Below are 19,146 nucleotides of genomic sequence, written 5' to 3' on the forward strand. Positions count from 1 at the left end.
TTGCGTCTGCAGCGGCCATGATTCGACGGTTCCTAAGAACAACATGCGAAACACCTTACCCGTCCCGCTGTCAAGGCAATGAAACAGAATGGCTGATCTTGGTAACCTTGGCAGCGGAACAATATGCACAATACAATCGCGGCGGAGAAATAACGAATATGCAGCCAAGAGACGCCTAGCGGGGTGAATCGACCCGAGTAGGCTGCGTGTTCACGTGGAGCCACGTCGTCGCGTGATGCGCGAAAACGGGGGTTTTGCGGGGGATATACAGTCCGATTCCCAGTCGAGATGCGTAGCGTCCCATTTAATCCCATTTAGGCTGACAGTAGAGGCGTAGGAACCGTTTTAAATAAGAGTTTATTTTTCTCGTTTTCTCTCCTTTAGAAGGTATACACGCTCTAAATAAGGGCTTTTCTTCTATTTTTCTTTCTTTAGAAGGTATACACGCTGCTAAGAAAGGGGTAAGACCGTAAGAGATTACGTGTGTAGTCTAGCAAGGGTACGGAGCAAAGAGGAGAACCTTGAGAAGAGACGCCACGCATCTCAATTAGGAATAGGACTGTACGCACCCCGGACTGTCACTTGAACTCGAATAATGGGGTACAGGATGGAGATGCACCGAAGTGGTCGTCGACAACGCACAACATTCGTGTAAGCACCTGCAGTAACGCGCGAGGCTAACGACATGGAGACGGGTACCGGATACAACCGTGGTCCGTAATATGGAAATGTGTGTCGGGGGTTAGTCCAGTGGTGGAGATTTCTCTCAAACATGCCGGGATTGCTAAGTATTCTGCCGAGCTTGGAAATATCTGGGGTTACCAATCTGATGAAATTAGCGTCGTGTGGGCGCCACCAGTCTTGGGACGACAAGGTAGCGTTTGAGAAGCCTGGTATGATAGGTGGTATATCCGGATGCTGGTGTTCTGCAATTGATCGGCAGGACTACGGACAAGGGCTGGTCTGGGAGGAGTTGTCTGCCTGCGACGAATAAGCCGCTTACTGGCAAACTCCGCCGTTTTGCATCTGACTCCGAAAGGGTGAAGGTGGCCCGACGGAGGTCATATCGGCGTCTTGGTGTGATTTGAATAGAAGAAGGGCAGAATTGAGGGATCGTCGTCGTACTTTTCGATCCTATAAAAGATGTACTCCTGCTGATCTGTCAATCGTATTAGCATCAGCACATCTTCCCTGTTCCTTTTTCTTCGTTCAAGCAACGAATATGGTTCAATTCACTGGTCTCACGGCGGTGCTGGCACTTGCCTCCACTGTTTATGCCCAATGCGGTTCCGGCAGTCCTGCCGCCCGAGTTACTGGGTCCGGTAGCTCTTTCACAGCAACGAGGGGCACGACAAACCTCTACACTGGCTCCGACTACCGTCTAGGTAAGTTTCAGCTGTACAGATTCCATGTAACATATGCACTGACTTTGTATCTTCACCTTTGCAGCCATCCAACGCGCTCTCGATGGAATCACCAGCGGACAGCGTGTTTCCGTCATGGCATCCGGCAACATTGGCGCCGGAACCATCACCATCACAAGCGGAAAGACGTTTGAAGGCTGTGGGACTATAACCGCTGCTCCCAAGAGCGGAGGAGGAAACATTGAAGTGACTGACCAGACTGGTGTCAGCATTCCTTACCTCACCATGGCCGGGTCCACCTACTTTGGCATGCGCTTCTCTGGCACCAAAGACCTGACCCTAGGCACTATCAACTTCAACCTCCAGCAAGGAATGGGTATTCGGTTCGACCGCGACCGAGCGGCCAACACAAATGTCAAGATGGGCACCATCACCTGCACCGGCGGCTCGTCGCACTGCGTCGAGACATGGAACATTGACAGGCTCGAGATTGGTTCCGTCATCGGCAGGAATGTCGGAGAGTGTGGTCTGCTTATCCAGAAGGTCACAAACGCAAACATCGGCACGGTAGACTGCGACAACTGCGCTACAGGCACCGGATATGGCGCCCTCCGTTTTGCCAACGAGGCTGGAAAGCTCAACGGCGGATACGCAACTAACATCAAGGTCAACCGTGTCAAGGCTCGTGGTGGTGGTCGCGGAGTCTTCTGTGTCTCTGCCTCTGGTGGTGTGGAGATTGGTACCATTGACGTCGCCAACACTGGCAACAACGCCGTCTTGCTCGAGAACTGCTACAATTTCAACATCAAAGCCGGTACTGTCAACGGCGGTGGTGAAGTTCGTCTTGCCGCTAGGACCGAGTTTGAGAACAGCAGGGACATTGCGATTGCGCTCAGGGTTGATGGAACTACTGTGAGGGAAAGCCGTGAGTATCCCCATACCAACTGCATGTGAAACACGTACTGACTTGGCATCCCAAATATAGCTTGCACAGCTAATAAGACCAAGTGGAACCTTACGGGCAATGGTGCAAGGACCATCTGCACCTAAGGCTTCTCCAAGCTGGTCCTGAGGAGCATACCATAGTGCTGTTCCGGAAAGGCCGCATTGAGCCATGGTCTTGACTTCATTGTATATATTGACAACATCAAGTACATATGTACATTTATCGCAAACGTTAGTGGCCTTCGTTGGTGATGTTGGTGATATATTCTTCCGTCTATGACAGCAAACAACCCCTGCAGATGTGGCGGAAGGCTGAAGTATAAGCTGGTGTCACTTGAGGTTAACCACCGCAGACCTAACGACGCTCCAAGCACGACTTGGGCTATGTGGTTGTTATCGTTGGAGGGCTTTGTCCAGTGTGCTACAGGGCACTGGACACTGCCAAAATTGATGGATGTCGGCCCCAAGCGCTTTGCGGGCGGTGGTAAGCCAATGCTTCAAAAGGGGTCCATTACTTGGTAACAAAACCAAGTCGAGTTTTGTATACTCAGCTTGCGTCACATCAGTCATTTCAACCTCTTGTAGTGTTGCGCAGCGAAGTCGCTTCGTTCTTACTGATATCATCTTTCTGCAACAAGCGATGGCAGCCTGTTATTGGCGCAACGGAACAGAACAAACGCATCCTGCCTATGAGCCGCAGATCAACGATACCTCGAACCCACTCAGTACCATCTGTTGCGCTTCATGGGATAACCTGCTGCCCAATGGGTTGTGCCAGAACAAAGAAGAAACGGTCATCTGGCGAGAATCGTGTACGCTGAGTGATTGGGAAGGAGGAGGATGCCAGGATCTTTGCTCAGCCGAGGTAGACAAGGCGCGGCGGCTGTAGAGACCAACAAAGCTGACTTTGACCAGAGCCCTTTGCAGAGAGAGACCGACATACAGGTTACACCCTGTACTGGTGCCGCTAATTCGACAACATGGTGTTGCGGACTTTTGAATTTGTGCTGCGCGGATGGGAGCCCTATCCCGCGACACACGATCGCGGCGCGTTTCGGGGACCCGATACCTACCGCGACTTCATCGTCTTCTCTGTCGACGCATTCAGCAGCGAGCACAGCGGTAGCGAGCAGCAACAGTGAACTCTCTGGAGGTGCGAAAGCTGGCATTGGTGTCGGGGCAACATTCGGAGCTATCGCTTTGTTGGGGCTGGGTGTTTTTGTCGCTCAGGCATTGCGATGGCGCAAGAGAGCGCGAAACGCGACCTTGTCGTCTCACGTACCTGAAGAGTACCCGCCAAAGGACGTTTATCGATACGAGCAAGAGGGCAACCCTGCGCAGCTAGCCGGCACGGAAAGTGAACTGCACGAAATGCCGGGATCTGTAAGGGTGTCCGAGTTGGGTCACATTGCATGCAGTCGTCCTGTAGGCGAAATTGCTACCCAAGCTTGATGTATAGCAGATGCGTGTCGATTGGCGGGGGCGAGGGCGCCCAATCAGGAGGCATGGATGTCGAGTGCAATTTAAAGTTGGGAAGGCGACGGGAGGGCTGACGCTAAACGCCGGCTTGCGTGCCAAGAGGAGGGAGAATCTACCCTGGGCATCGCCGTCCAGCCACCTCTTCACCCACTTGCATCATCACCCTCATTCAGGGTCTGGCGATGGTCTCTCTTGCTGTCGATCGTGTGCTTCATATCTTTACCTACCTTACTCTTTAGACAGCGACTACCGGGTCGTCAGAGTCCCGACCACTACAGTACGTCATTTAACGCCGCTATTCAGCCTGCTTCGCGGAAGCCGTCATCATGCGAAATTCACTTCTTCGTGAGCCGCCCCAGGGGCTGCATACCTCGGAGAAATGGTGTTCAGTGTCACTTTTGATCCCCATGCCAAGCCATTCGCATGTCGAACGTCCGTCGCTGTATGCCGCCTAAACAAGGCAAGGCCGATATGTTCAGGGCGTAAACCGTGAGCAGCAGACCTATCACGGCTCGGACGATAAGCGCCTCAACAGGGTACTTGCGATGCACGATGATATATTCCTCTTTGACCTCGAATGGTCGTTGGATAAAAGTAGTAGCTTATGCTGCACAGCTCCTGGATACCGTGCCTGCCACCATGCTGTACAACGTACGATTATCAGTCATGCATGCAGCCCAGGATTTAAGACTACTAGATGTGCAAAACTTGCGCCGATAAGAAAAGACGTTGGCCTGGTGTTTGTGAGATGACTTTCCCAGACGACCAGACAATTGCCTCGGTCGATGATGAAGAGAACAGAAAAGACGCCGGCCGGGCCAACATACAATGCGATGAGCACCGACAAGGAGACTGCGCAAGAAGTTATCGAGGACCATACGGCCAATGGCGCCGGAGGCCCTGAAGGAGGGGCACTACACGTACGCTTGTAGCCCAAGTATGCGACTTCTCTAATGCTCTACAGCGATACATCAATACCCCCTCTTCGGTCAACTTTAATTTTCTCATGCAATGCTCATGGGAAGCATCTGCGGTTACTTTCCAGTTTGCGTTGAGCAATGGGGGTCCCGCGTCTATCGTCTACGGCAGCATCTTCGCGTGGGCGGGAACAACCTTGGTGGCCCTGTCGCTTGCCGAAATGTCATCCATGGACCCCACGGTTGGTGCTCAGTATCGGTGGTCTGCTACTTTTGCACCAAAGTGGAACCGCTTCTTCGGGCTGATGCAAGGGTGGATCACGGTCTTCGCCTGGATCTGTAGCTGCGCTTCCAACCCAGCATTGATAGCGAACATCGTCGTCGGCTTGGCTTCGTTTAACAACCAGGGGTACGTTTCTGAGAGATGGCACACTACGCTCATCATGTGCGCTGCGACGGCAATTCCTTTCATTGGCAATCTTTGGCTGCCCAGATTTATCAACGTACTCGAAACTGTCGGAGCGATATGCCACGTTGGATTCTTTCTTGCGGGTATCATTACGCTAGCAGGTATGTTATGACTACGCGAAATGCATGTGAGACATACCCTGACTTTCTACCTTCACCTCTGCAGCCATGGCACAGAAAAGTTCCACTGAATACGTCTTCCGGACATTGACCACGGACGTCAGTGGGTGGGACAACCCAGCAGTGGCTTGGGGTATAGGACTTATCACTGTTACGTATCCTTTGTGTGGTAAGCGATGCCGAAATAATGTCCAACTCGAACATGCTGATGATCCCTAGGATTCGACAGTATCATTCACATGTCTGACGAAGTCAAGCAAGCACGTACCCGGGTTCCACGGTCCATCATTTTCTCTGTCGTGGTCAACGGCCTCATGCAACTCATCTACATGATCACCGTCTTGTTCACCATTGGTGACGCAGAGCGTGTCTCTGCTTCGCCTCTACCGATCATCGAGGTCTACTACCAAGCCACGGGATCCAAAGCAGCCACGAACTTGTTCATCTTTATGCTAATCTATATCATCTTTGTATCTTTCTTCAACGTCTTCGCCTCAGTATCGCGCCTCATCTGGGCGTTCTCAAGAGACGGAGGGTTACCTTTCTCGTCTACGTTCGCAAAAGTTCATCCGACGTTTGGAGTGCCGGTCAACGCGCTATATCTGAGTGCTCTTTGTGTCTGCATACTCGCCCTCATCAACGTTGGTTCAAGCACGGCATTCAACGCCATAATCTCACTTACGGCATTGGGTTTATACCTTTCTTACTTCCTTCCTGTCTTGTTCCTCTTGTGGCGTCGGACGTCGAGGACGAAGCCATCGCCAATTCCATGGGGACCGTTCAGGCTGGGCAAAGCAGGAGCATTCGTCAACACTGGTGCTTTGTGCTACACTCTGTTTACCTTCATTTGGATGCCGCTTCCGACGATCCTCCCTCTGGACAGGTTTAATATGAACGTAAGTGTCCTTGTACGGAGTGCATGTGAAACATACGTTGAGCTCATACGTCCATATCTAGTACGCCGGGCCAATTCTTGGTGCCATTATCCTAGGTGCTGCGCTAGACTGGTCTTGGAACGGGAAAAGGAGATTCAGTGTGCCAATAGCAAGTTAGGGTTTTGGGTGAATGTACCGATAGAGCTGGAATGGATATGACAGCGCGCTAGTCGATACATACGTAGTCGGCGTTGCGGGACTGCTAGGGCCATCGCCCACTCGCCTGGCTATGTAGATCTGCTAAACCTTATGACGTTGGAGATTCTAAGGTCCCTAACAATGCGCGGTCGGTATGACGTAGTCTATTGTGTCAATCCAGTGCTCTTGGGCTGCTTTGATATCGCAAAAACACCTAGGACATTCAGTTACAATGTGATTGATGGATGCAGGGACCGAAGGGCCGAGTCGAGAGTAGGCTAGCCTGTATTTGGTGTTTGACGTTCACCGCTCCCCGTGACCGTGGTCAAGGTCAGGATATCAGTGACGAGGTAACGCGACACGGTCAGCAAGTGCAGCGATTGGGTGAGGCGGTGGTCCCTGACGTCTTTGTGGGCGTGTGAGGAGATCACCATGAGTCGACCACCGTCTGAAGACCACGTAGCATTCTCCATAGAAACCGTGAAGGATATTCTCCGCGAGACCCTGATCTGCCTGTATCCCGCGCGACTGTGCGGGGAACGACCGGTCCTTTTTCCAGCGCGTGTAGGCCGGCCAGTCGCCCATGGGCGGTCGGCTATGGCTTGCAGAAGCGGAGCCAGGCAGAGGTGCTACCCATGCACGATGATCGCAGCCTACATACACAGCCCACTCGACCTGTGCCACGCCGTCGCGAAGCTTCGAAAAGCGTCGGCGGCCCCGCTAATATCCAATTCTGCGCTATGGGCTGAGGCAATAGGGCAGATGACGACATGGGGTCTTGTGAGACTGAGCTGAGCGCTGCAGCCCTGCCGAGAGCCGCGCTTTAAGTGTCAGATGCTCGCCGCCTGCCATTAGACGGCACTTCCTTGTCCGCATCCAAACCCTACCACTACCACCATCTTTTACCATATTCACCACACAAACACACCCCGCCCGCGAGTATGGGACGTCGTGATAGACACAGAGAGCCGTCCATCTCGCCGCCGCCTCCTCCGCCCATGGGCAATCCACCGCCTCGTAAGATGCCACGGCGCACTCGCTTGGTACACGGCTAACAAGAGACAGCAGATTCCACATACCACTTTGACAACTACGAGAACGGCAAGCCAAAATGGGCGCCTGGAAAGGACAACCGCAAAGACTACCGCGATTATCGCAACAGCCGCAGAGGCGATCATCGCCGTCCCCGAAAAGAGCGGCCTGAAGACGATGCCCCGCCGCCATACCCAATGAATCCGCCTCCTCCACCCGGCGCTGCTCACCATCCACCGCCCCCGCCCCCACCAGGAGCTTCAGAATACCCTCCTCCTCCTCCGCCTGGCGCAGCAGGCTACCCTCCGCCTCCGCCTGGCGCATCAGATTATCCGCCTCCCCCTCCACCAGGTATGCTGGCGTGTCAAGACAGTTTCGTAACACCAGCTAACTGAAAGCAAGATCCTCGCGACCACCGAGACCGCGGCGCTCGACATCGTCACCACCGCAGACAGCCCTCGTACTCGTCCAGCGACTCGGAATCAGACTCCCCGCCCCCTCCACGACGCAGCCACCGCGACGACCGCCCCCGTCGATCCAGGCGCGAGGATACCTACGACTCATACGACGAGCACTATCCGCCCCGCAGGCCCAAGGACGACGGCCGCCGTGACCGCGATGGCTACAAGTCTGAAGGCTACAAGTCGGACCGCCGCCGCAGAGACCGAGACTCCTACCACGACGATCGCGACCGCCGAGACAGGCCACGTGACGATCGCAGACACCGCGACGACCGCTACGACGACCGTTACGACGACATGTTCAACGCCAAGCCGCGTCGCGACTCTCGCTACGATGACAGGGATCGCGACAGGCGTGGTCGGTACGACGATGATGATCGCTACGATGACCGCCGTAGGAGTGGTAGAGATGCGCACAAGCCAGGAAAGCCCGGACAGCCTGAGTGGCAGAGGCAGGCTATGGGCATGTTCAAGGACTATGCGCTGCCCATCATCAAGAAAGAGGGTGCCAAGTATGTACAGAAACAGATGGCTAATGGCTTCGGAAGGCGTTAGTAGGCTTTGCTCGACATGATATGATAATGATTTGATGGGGGCTTCTGCACGGCGTAATGGTTTGAGAGCGGGATTGTCCTTTATTCTTGACGACCTTTTGGTGGGGACATGATTTTCGGTTCTGGCGTTGTGGGTATGTACTGAACATGATATCCAATCTACACGTTATCTGCTCTTTCATAACTAAATATCAGGTTTCGGGACTTTTGCATGCAAGTGCGGCGAACAGACTAGGCTGACTCGATTCTGACTGATCCTTATTGTGTACAGGGGTAACGAATGGCTGGCCAGTCTATTGGCCTTGTATGAAAGCATGTGTATCCATCATCTTACCAGCCCTACTCCAACAGTGGAACAGAATCCTTTCCATTTAACATCGGCGCACTGCGCTTCAATCGCCCGATGTAGTGCCTTAGGAACAGTAGGCAATGAGGCAGTTGACTTGGCAGGCAAAGGCCGGAGCGAGCGGGCTGCAGTTTGAACGGCAGGTGTCATATGAGTCCTGGTGGGCACAAGCGTCCGCTCGAGCGTCTAATGTGACGACCAGTTGTTAGCCAGGGCTTTCCTTATCCTACAATCACGGACATGGAGACGTTGATAACGGAAACGTTACATACCAAGAACGGCAGCCGTCTGCTCTAGCGAGACTGCGGGGAGGGCCGTGGCTGTGACGGCGAGGGCAGCGATGATGGCAGCGAAACGCATGGTAATTGCTAGAAGATGACTGGTGGCTTCTTGAGAGAAGGGTGTTGGCTCGGGTAGTGGAGTGTGAAGAGAGGATGCGAGTTGTGCTGATGAGGAGGAATTCAAGACGACATAGGACGACTTTATACACTTTTCGAGACCTCTACGAAACGCATTCCTCAAAGGGCTCTGAACATCCATTACCGAATGGAGAACAGGAACCGGGAAGAACGGCTACGCGACGGATCGCGACCTGCATGGAACTAAACCTCATTTCTCTACACGTCCGAAACCTGGGGGTGGGTAAGGCGTTCCGTTCGCCCCGTGGGGTCTGGATATAACACCACACGAGGACGATCAGGTACGATTGAGGAAAACTGAATGGCTTCGTGCTCCACTATAGATGAAGTGTGTTCGTATGCTGAGGGTGGCCTTGCATTGAATCATCCTTCGAGGACCGCAATCCCCAGACTTCTCCACGGAAGAATGTAACCTTGGGCAAGTCTATACTAAGATTGTCATTTGATGGCATTGTCATTACTAACATCCGTCTGAAGGATCGAGTGGCTGCCTGGGCCTCCCTAGCTCTCACCAACTGACGTAGTCGATGTCGTATCGGCTGCAACGAAGCGGGTGTATCAAGCTTTGCTTGCCAAATAAGCCTCGTGCCGAGAAGCTTAGCTATGCCCTGCAACCCGAGGCATTCGACTTGGAGGATTCAGCGTAACGGTTTGATGACACCGAGGCAGGGCTTTCCATCACATGGAGGATGATGGATGCTCAGAATGGTATAGCGTTCCTTCTGTTTCAAAATTTAAATAAGGGCTCTAGTGGTTAGATCGAAGGTAAAAATCTGCACCTGAATACGAGCGTACCAATTAAGGTATAGGTGCGATTACACCACGTACTAATGCTAACAGAGACTGTACCAGATTCCCATTCCCCTGGAGCAACATGCTCATCCCGCCTACTCAGACAAAACTAGCCACCCAAACATCCATTGCCCGAACTCCCTTCCGCCCTCCTGACAGACCCTTCAAACTCGCTTCACACGCATCTCTCAACGCAAGAACCACGCCTCGTTCCCGTTCATCACTCACATTATCCTCTACCTCCTTTTCAAAAGCAGGAGAAAGACAAGCCGAAACTTCCCACTGTCCGTCCAACAGCCCCTCTCCACTCTGCACATACGTCTCACTCTCCAATTGCCACCCAGCAGCCAGAGCCAGCTCAGTGAGCCGCTTTGACCCAAGCACTGTGCGGATATTTGAGATACTCTTTGATTTCCGGCACTCGAGCGCTGCCTGTGTGAGCGCAGCTAGTACGTGAGGCTGAGAAGACAAGTCTGTCGCTACTAGAGACCACTCGGCAAGGAGGAGACGTTTGCTGTGCTGCTTGATGGCGCGGAGCGTGGAGAGAACGAGCGAGGTGGAGGAGAAGTACCATAGGCTGTGGGCTAGTACTGTTGCATCGAAGGCTTTGCTGCTGCTGCTGCTGGCTGGCAGTGATGAGAGATAGTCTAGAGGGGATTGCTGGATCCAGGTAATCTGGCTGCCTAACGGGCCTTGCGAGATGTGTTTCTGTGCTTGACTGAGAGTATATGGGGAGCCTACAGGAGCATGAGTTTGCTGGTCTCTACCCGACCGTTGAGACACTATGTTACGGATGGAAAAAAACATACCATAGTCCAATTCCGCTGGGTCAACGGCGACTATCTTTCCCCGCCCGCCCACAGCGGACGCAAGGACAGTCGTACAGTCTCCTTGTCCACATCCTAATTCCAGCACTTTTGATCCAGCAGCAATACTCCAGTGCTGCAGAATCGCTAAGCGATGAAGAGTTTGGGAATACTGGATACTAAAGTTTATAGGATCATGTAGGGAAAGACGAGCGATATTTTCTGCATCGAGTTCGGCAGACATGGTTTTTGAAATGCTGTGGTTGGATACAATACAAACGATGAGAGTCTTTGTAGCTAAATAATAGTACGTGAGGAAGAGGAGCAAGCTATTCGTGAGTCAGTCCGTTATCTTTCGAGTCATCCTCCTACATCCCTTCTTCAGCCTAGTGTGGCCTCCTGAACGGGGTTAGTGTTCACGGCGTAGCGTCCTCTTACCCATGCCATCTCAACAATAACGGCGATTGCGCCTAAATATGCGCTCAAAACTGTGGAGCATTGGCATGTCGTCTTTACTGGCGGCCCCGAATCATGTACGACACCGAATTAAGCAGATGACTTCAGAATCACACTCGAATTGCTGTGACTATATAAGTTCTAGCAAACAACACCTACGATTCTCCTCCCTTGGTTCCGTTGGTGGTGCAGTTGACCTGGCTGTCAATGCCGTTAATGTTGGCGCAAGTGTACTGGTTGGTGCCGCTTGGGCTGGTAACATTGATGTTCTCAATGTTAATGTTGGAGCACACTGTTGGGCTAGAGCAGACCAAGTATCCAACAAGCGGATCGTACTTCTTGCTGGTGGTGCCGCGGAAGTTCTTGACAGTGATGTCGGAGATGGTAAGGTTGGATGGAAACTATCATGTTGCGTTAGGATTATAGTACAATCAAGTCGCCGTGCTGTGGCTTACCTGGTTGCAAAGAGTCAGGTTCTTTTGACCGTAGCATTGAGTAATCTCAATAGCGTAGTCGACGTTGGAGATGGTCATGCCGTCGTACGTAATGTTCTTGACGGCACCACCACCGCCACCGCCCTGTAGATCGCCAGAGAGCGCAGAGGAAGCACCAGGCCAGACCTTGATACGCGCACCGTCTGAAGCGTTGGACATGCTGATGTTGTACACATAGATGTTCTCAACATAGTCGACCTCGCCAGGGTACTGTCCCAAAGAGCCCACACTGATGCCGTGACTACCGTTGCAGATGAGGTTCTGAACAACAATGTTCGTGCTGTTTGGCTTGAACGAGACACAGTCGTCGCCATTGTCAATGTGTGAGTTTTGGATGACAATGTTGTCGGAGCGGTACGTGTCCCAACCGTCAGTGTTCTTGGCGGGGTTCTTGCTGACACTGCCGCCGAAGATGTCGATGTTGTCAAAGACAACGTCGCTCGAGTTGGCAACAAACGTGTACCACTGCGGGCTGTATCTGAACTTCAGATCCGAGATGGTAGCACCTTCAGCACCAATAAGACCGAAGAGAATGGGCCGTAGGATGTAGATATCCTTGGCGTAGAGATCATACCACGCCTGACCATTACCATCGAGAGTACCACCTCCGTAGACGTTGATGTCCTTGCCACCAATCTGGAAGAAGGTGGTGGCATTCTGAAACACTTGCTTGAAAGAGTTTGCTTGCCAATAATCCGTGTCGTTGGTGAACTGAATAGACCCTTGGATGTCTGTGTGGTGGTAAGCGCTGAACGACCATCAAGTCCAGGGTCCTACATACCAAGATCGATGCCGTTAAGGAAAGTCAAATCCAACGCGGTTCCGATAGTGAACTTCTGATCCTTGGGGAAAACAACGTGCCCGCCGTGGTTGCACTTCTTGATAGCTGCCAGGATGTTGGCAGAATCATCTTTACCGTTGCCGAGAGCCTTGACGCTGCAGGTCTTGGTTCGTGGTGGCGAGGCTGGACACGCCTTTTTTGGGTGATATGGATACGCGGGATGGTGTGGCCTCTTGGAGGCAGCAACGCTCACGCTTCGCGCATCGAGAGGTGTCGATACTGCTGCTGATGCTTGCAGCAAAGCGTATGTAAGAAGTTCGCTGACGCGCATTTTGGCAGACGTTCAGGAGCCGGCGGCAATGATTGACAAGATTGTGGTCAACGTCTGTATCTCCAAAACCACCTCAGCGGCGACGACGGCCAGTCTAATATACCCCCATGGTAGCATTACCAGCCGTCCGAGCCGCGGCCTTGGCCCTGGTTCCTGACCATGATGTGCGCTTCCGTAAGATTGGAGGCGCGGAGGAACTCTGAACATCTTGCTGGGTTCTCCTGGGGTCCCCTCACGGCCACAGTGGCTAAATGGAGCAAGACTGTGGCGCTAAGCCAAGACGAGTGAAGCTTTCCCCACACGCCTGGGCGCTTGGCTTCTTGGATTGGTGGAGTTTCTACTACCCCAGATTCCGGACGTGTCGCCCCACGGCAGCCTCCAAAAGACGGTCTACGCGTCAACGGCTGCAATCCCTGGAGCACAGGCATTGTTGTGGCGGTTGAATGTGTTGCCGCGGAATGATCGGCCAAAACAAGCTCGGCAGGCTTTGCTTGAAACTTCTAGGCTTTGTCCAGCTTGCAGCGCAACCGCCTTCATCATGAAGACAATCTCGGCCGCAATGATGGTATGCGGGCGTGTTTCGGTCATTCGATGTTGTCTGCATTCCAGCACTATCCTGATATCGAACCGAAATTACGCCAAAAGGTACAATAGTAATCCTGCTCACATCATCAAGCTTTCATGACGGGCGCCAGAGCCCAAGAAGCGACGAGAGCCAAGAGCGCCCTCTTCGTTCCGACCCGAAAGCTTAGCAATTATCTGCGTCGCCAATATCACGAAAATTGGAAGCTGGTAGGACATCACAACCGTCTGCAAAAGTTATCACTTCAACTGTCAATCAAGCACTTTGTGCAATTCCAGAGGTGGGCAGCTCGTGTAGCCCGCCTGTGTGTATATCGGTTGGCGTCTATCCTGCATGCTCCGGTAATCCGCAGTTACCTCATTTGGGTATAACATCTTGACTCTGCTCGACCTTTGAAATTTCCGCTTGAGCACCGGCGTCATTGAGGCGAGACTTCCTGACTGTAACTCGGACGGCGGCCCGATCTTGTTTCCTGACAGTGGTACGGGGAGCTTACTGCGCTGACATCAGACTACGAGACCTTCCGTCTGGGGTGACTTGTTTTACGAATTTTTCAAGGAAATTAGGGTCTATATTTGTTATTGATAGAAATTTCCGGAGGGAGTGACCCTTGTTGATACGACGCTACTAACAAACTCCGATGTTGTTCAAAAGATCAAGGATAGTTTACAGAGATAACTCCCCAAGATCGCTATGCATCATGACGTTACTGCAGTAAATACTATGCACCCAACACCAGTTCGCCCAAGGAAGTACTGATGCCCCATTTCAAAAGGCCAAAATACATTACAAAAGACGATAGGTAGAACATCAGCCAAGTTCGATCAACCGACCGACACGCCAACATCCCTTGATCAGCGAGCAACTCAACCGGCATACGCACGGTAACCATGTTGATCATCGAATACACACGGCGGGCCCATTGCAACATCTTCCTGCCAACCCTGGTCCACGGGTGTCCGCGGCTCGTCGGTGCTGGGACTAGGACTATTCGTAAACAGGCTCTCAGTTGGGCTCTGATCAAGCACATAACCCGAGTCCGACCTTGGCGGCGCAAAGAGATCAAGATGAGCATGACCAAGTACAGGAACGCTACCAAAGTCGTCGTTCCTGGAGGCGTAGCCAAAGTCCACTTCGCTGCCGTAGTATGGGGAAGGCGGGTAGGACAGTGACGAGTCTGGACCGTGGTAGGAAGGATCGAAAGCTGCGGGCACGGAGCGTGAGATGTATTGGTCGTTGCGATATGTGTCCTGCATGCGGCTTGAGCGCTTCATCCTTGCTGAACGACGAGCGGCTTGGCCACCCTTCGCTCCAGAGGCCTGGCGCTGGGGCTGTGGTTGCTGAGTACGGTGACCGCGTTTGTTGGGCTGCTTACTGCGGTAGCGTGTCGTCGACTTGACGCCTTCGCGGATCGCCTCGTCGGTAAGACGCCACATGAAACCTTTGCGGGATTCTTCACCTGGCTGGTCAACTTTCTCAAAGGCCTAGTATCTTGTTAGATCGTATTGAGTTGTAGGTGAGAGATGGACATACCCCATTCATCGAAAGATTGTGCCTGATGCTGTTCTGCCATCCTTTTGTTTCCGAGGCACTAGCTTTGTCGGTGTTGTTCTTGAACCATTCGTAGATATCGCGCAGTATCATCGTCTTATTCGGCGCATTCAGGAGCGCCTGGTAGATCAGCTGGGCATATGGCTGCTCTTTGTCGATAACGCCACCTTCACCTCCAACATAGTCGTGCTGATGTAGAGAAGAATCATTGTGGGGAGTCGAAACTCGAGTCAGGTCAGAGTACGGGCTCTGGTAGCCATGAGGATCGTTGACCTTTATGTGAGAGCCGTACTGGTGATGGTCGTAGTCGGTGCTCAGCTGCATGAGCTGACCGCTGATTTCGTGATCTGACAAATCCATGGCATCGTGGTGCTTTGGCGGCTCAATATGGTATGCAGTGGGTGGGTATGAGTCTGTCATATCCATGTCGCAAGGAAGGCCGGTAAGGTCGATGTCGTTGGGAAGGCCAGTGAGTTCGATGCCGGTGTACGATCGTGGGCGGCTTGAGCTAGGATATTGTGGTGGGTATGAAATGTTGAAGTTGTCGTTATATGACATGCCATTCTCGGCGTAGTGGTAAAGGTCTCCAGTGCCATGTGGGAACGGGTTATGCGCATGGTAACCAGCCGCATTCTGGGTCATGGAGCCAAGTAGAAAATTGGTTGGGGCAGTCCACGGCATTGACTCTTGTTCGTCGAGGCTCATGCTGAAGTTGGCGATTGTGTGTTCGTTGGGAGATTCAAGTTCCTGGACGGTAGGCGTGGTGGACGGGACCTCAATAGGTAGTCTGGGAGTGAGCGACAACAGCGGATTTGGAACGTGAAATGGAAGCGGGGTACGAAAGGCGTCTTTGGATAATTGGACAGTCTCATATTCACCACAGGTGTCCGCGGAAGAGGGTCGATGAGGTGATTGTGCATGCGGCATGGCTGCTGTGCTGGTGGCCCCTTACGGGTATGGATAACAGAGACGATGAGCGTATCGATATGGGATACGCGAAAGCGAGTGCCAACGTGCTGTGTGAAACCAAAAGACTGGCAGAAAATGAGAGTAGTGAAAGGCTATGCTCACAAATGAAGCGGCCGTTGAGACATTAAAATGCTCCGCTATGCCCCGGCGAATGGGATTGCTTGGAAACCAGGTCATTGTCACCTAGATACTTCTTTGCCGGGTTCCTGCTGCCAGCACACCTGCAGGCTTGATACTGCGCCAGGGCTTGGGTGGGCAAACAAAGCATGAGATCTCATCGCAAAGACTGAGAATCCGACAAGATCCCTAGGCGCAGCTGCAGGGCTGCTGTCACGGGTCCAGAAGTGCCGACATTGCATCATTGCCTCGCGAGCCGAGACGTAGCCTACAGACCCTTATTGCACTACTCCATCAGGCATTCGGAATGATTTTCTGTACGACCATTGCAGCCAACGATTGCCTGCTTGACACAGGGCGGGCGGCAAGTTGCATACTGCTGGGCCATTTGCAACATCGAAACGTCCATCGGCCTGCGCGGTAATGTCCCGATGTTCGATGCTCAGATCCGGCTTCTGTCCATGCAACGGAAATGGTCCGAATGTAGGTCTTGTCCTCGTTGAAGTCAGGAAGTAGTTGTCCATTGTGAGATTTCATTATCTATGCTCAGGCTCCTCTCGCGAAGTACAACAATCGTCCCACTAGAGGAAAGTCTCTTCATGGACAGACAATGAGTTTTTCACGTGCAAACTCTTTCCGAAAAAAGGACATTAGGGGCTAGTGTTCTGCATGCGCAGGGGTGTGACATGATGTGCTGCGCATGCAAAGAGGCAACAGGCGAGCAGCCGCTTGGGAGCAGACCCCACAGAAGCATGTAGCACAGCTTTTACGACCCTGGTTCCGGTGAAGTTCATTCATAGTCCTTGCTCGAGTTCACATAAAGCAACGATCGTCTGTGGTTGGCTGATGGCGTGGGGCCTGTCACCGCTCGAAGAGGAGTGTACACCGCCAACGATTCCGGGGATGGAGATGCTCCATCGTGGGGATGGAGGAGGGTTGGTTGAGTCGTCACCGCCAATGTAGTGATGGCGGGTGATGGCCCATCGAGGAAAACCTGGCATTGATGGAGTAGCTCGCCTGATGGTGTGCCTATCGATGTGCAGGGACTCGTGTAACGTCCGCCCTACTCTTGGTCCTATCATGACTGCTGAATCCAGGAGGGCCGGATGTAGCGGGGTAGACTGTGGATCAGCCGTGTGATTGACAGGACCCAGCTACTTTCGATAGTATATCTGCCACGCGTTAGTCGTGGTACGGTTTCGGTCATGCGATCTTGACATACCTTCTTGAATTGGAAGTGGAGTTGCAGGATGCCCTGCATTGCGTTAGCCACGTAGCTAGTGATGGAAAAGAGGGTTGGGACATACCTTGTCAAAGCTGCTCTTGAAGCCGCGTTCACGTTTAGCGCTGTAGTCCCACTCCTTGTCGATGATCCTGAAAGCGATGTCTTCATACGGCGGGCCGGCGATGAAGCGGATGAGGCACGTGTCGTCTTCACCGGCGGGAGCAAAGGACTGGCCCTTCTTGCGGCCATTCTCCCGCTCGATCTTGTAGGTGGGCGCCTTTGACTTGTCGATGAGGTCAGGGTAGAAGATGTTGAACTTGTAGCCCTGCACAACCTTGGGTGGGGGGTTGTCGTGATCGTAGTGCGTCTGGTTGTACTTGTTCCATTCATAGCCCATCTGGACGCGGTTGAAGTAGCGGGGCTTCCTGGGCTTGTAGCTACCGGCCCACTGGGGCCGGGCGGTTGTGACTTCCTCTTCGGCGGTAAATATCTCCTCGCCTTCCTCGACACCGCGCGCGACTTCCCTCTCGTACAGCGCCATGGTTGCTTTGGAGTAGTCCTCCTTCTCGACAGGCGCAAATCGTGAGGCGCTCGTGGTCACAGTCTGGCTCGTGGTGGGCTGACTGCTGCTGACGGTGGCATCGCTTGATTTGGCCTGGGAGGGCACGTAGCCAATCTTTTGGATCTTCCTCCTCTCAGCTGCCAGGTGCTCCAGGAAAGCCTGCTCGTCGGTCTGTGGCAGCGCTTTGTCTTCGGCGCGTAGCTTGAGCAGCGGCTGTGGATCGAAGGCTGCATCGTACGCGACAGTCGTCGGCTGCACGTCGCCCGCCTCGTCGGAGCCCTTGAGCATAGTGTAGACGCTGTTTTGCACGGACGCAGCAGCCTCAGCCTGCTGCTTGCGCAACGTCTGCAGTCGCTCCCTGACAATCTCCTGCGAGACACGGCGCAGCCTCGCCTTTGCCTTCCACACGCGCAAGCTCCGCAGCAGTTGCTCCCAGTAGTCGTAGTCGATTGGCTCGTCCGAGTCGAGCTTCTTCTTGACCTGCACCTCGAGTGTCTCGAGCTGTTCGAACGTCTTGGGGGCGAGGAGCTGGTCGATGTCAGCGGCCACGGAGCTGGTGCCGCGTGCTTCGGAGTTGGACGACTTGGATTTGCGGCGCATGTCTTTGCAGATTGCCTTGAGGGACTACGGGGGGGTTAGCTGTGCAGAGCACCGGTATAGATGTAACACTCACATTCCAGTAGTCGCGGTTGCTCCTGCTGGTCTCAAGGGTGAGGTAGTTCTCAATCTCCTTTTCCAGCTCCACGACATCTTCGTTACTGAGGCCTTCCAAGACGCCCTCGGGGTCCACAATGTCCAGCTCGTGGTCCTCCACCTCCTCGTCGAGAATCGACTTCTCGGCAGGGTCGATGAAGCGCAGCGTGACGGCCAGCCAGTCAATGGGTCTCGCGCGCCCGCCCTTGACGCGCAGTGCCGCCTTCTTCTTCGCCTGCTGCAGCACGAAGCGGTCCTCATCTGCCACCCACGCCTCCTCGGCCGCGTTGGTCGACCGCTTCGCAGGGTTGTCGTGTGCGCGTGAGTCGGCTGACCGCTTTGCTGGGACAGACGAAGACGGCGCGTCGCGCTGGGGCAGGCGGCTGCGCTCGTTGCGCCATGGAGGCTCACGTGACGACATGTTGTTGAGACGTACGAGATGTGACTTTGCTGGTGATGTCTGGATGCATCAATGCCCAGGCCGGCGCAGATCGCGAAATCTTTGGCCGAGGCTGGTGACGTACGGCGCGCCTGCAGGCATCTCCTCCTTGGCGCGGCTGCCTTTCACTTGCGCCTCGCCCTGAGCTTCACGTGTCACATCAGGCCCC

At 53.5% G+C, this 19,146-nt stretch overlaps 6 protein-coding genes across 6 annotated transcripts; 3 read left to right on the forward strand and 3 right to left on the reverse strand.

The window, feature by feature from the left end:
- Positions 1–1,222: 1,222 nt before the first annotated feature.
- ACET3X_002985 (uncharacterized protein) lies at positions 1,223–2,414 on the forward strand (the record flags this gene model as incomplete). Its single annotated transcript, XM_069449788.1, has 3 exons — positions 1,223–1,385; positions 1,450–2,289; positions 2,350–2,414. The coding sequence occupies 3 exons, from the start codon at positions 1,223–1,225 to the stop codon at positions 2,412–2,414; spliced, it is 1,068 nt and encodes a 355-aa protein (XP_069309532.1).
- Positions 2,415–4,576: 2,162 nt separating this feature from the next.
- On the forward strand, positions 4,577–6,346 carry ACET3X_002986 (uncharacterized protein; the record flags this gene model as incomplete). Its single annotated transcript, XM_069449789.1, has 5 exons — positions 4,577–4,708; positions 4,753–5,275; positions 5,340–5,462; positions 5,513–6,189; positions 6,251–6,346. 5 exons carry the CDS (start codon positions 4,577–4,579, stop codon positions 6,344–6,346), a joined length of 1,551 nt encoding a protein of 516 aa, XP_069309533.1.
- Positions 6,347–7,307: 961 nt separating this feature from the next.
- ACET3X_002987 (uncharacterized protein) lies at positions 7,308–8,690 on the forward strand (the record flags this gene model as incomplete). Its single annotated transcript, XM_069449790.1, has 6 exons — positions 7,308–7,383; positions 7,432–7,749; positions 7,801–8,409; positions 8,481–8,547; positions 8,609–8,630; positions 8,685–8,690. 6 exons carry the CDS (start codon positions 7,308–7,310, stop codon positions 8,688–8,690), a joined length of 1,098 nt encoding a protein of 365 aa, XP_069309534.1.
- A 2,697-nt stretch (positions 8,691–11,387) lies between these two features.
- Positions 11,388–12,838, reverse strand: ACET3X_002988 (uncharacterized protein; the record flags this gene model as incomplete). The annotated part of the gene is made up of 3 exons (XM_069449791.1): positions 11,388–11,633; positions 11,688–12,457; positions 12,508–12,838. The coding sequence occupies 3 exons, from the start codon at positions 12,836–12,838 to the stop codon at positions 11,388–11,390; spliced, it is 1,347 nt and encodes a 448-aa protein (XP_069309535.1).
- Positions 12,839–14,287: 1,449 nt separating this feature from the next.
- ACET3X_002989 (uncharacterized protein) lies at positions 14,288–15,677 on the reverse strand (the record flags this gene model as incomplete). The annotated part of the gene is made up of 2 exons (XM_069449792.1): positions 14,288–14,905; positions 14,955–15,677. The coding sequence occupies 2 exons, from the start codon at positions 15,675–15,677 to the stop codon at positions 14,288–14,290; spliced, it is 1,341 nt and encodes a 446-aa protein (XP_069309536.1).
- Positions 15,678–17,212: 1,535 nt separating this feature from the next.
- Positions 17,213–18,959, reverse strand: ACET3X_002990 (uncharacterized protein; the record flags this gene model as incomplete). Its single annotated transcript, XM_069449793.1, has 4 exons — positions 17,213–17,230; positions 17,281–17,313; positions 17,366–18,469; positions 18,519–18,959. 4 exons carry the CDS (start codon positions 18,957–18,959, stop codon positions 17,213–17,215), a joined length of 1,596 nt encoding a protein of 531 aa, XP_069309537.1.
- Between the last annotated feature and the right edge of the window lie 187 nt (positions 18,960–19,146).

This window comes from Alternaria dauci, chromosome 2, assembly GCF_042100115.1.
Source record: "Alternaria dauci strain A2016 chromosome 2, whole genome shotgun sequence".
In the NCBI taxonomy this organism is placed as follows: domain Eukaryota; kingdom Fungi; phylum Ascomycota; class Dothideomycetes; order Pleosporales; family Pleosporaceae; genus Alternaria; species Alternaria dauci.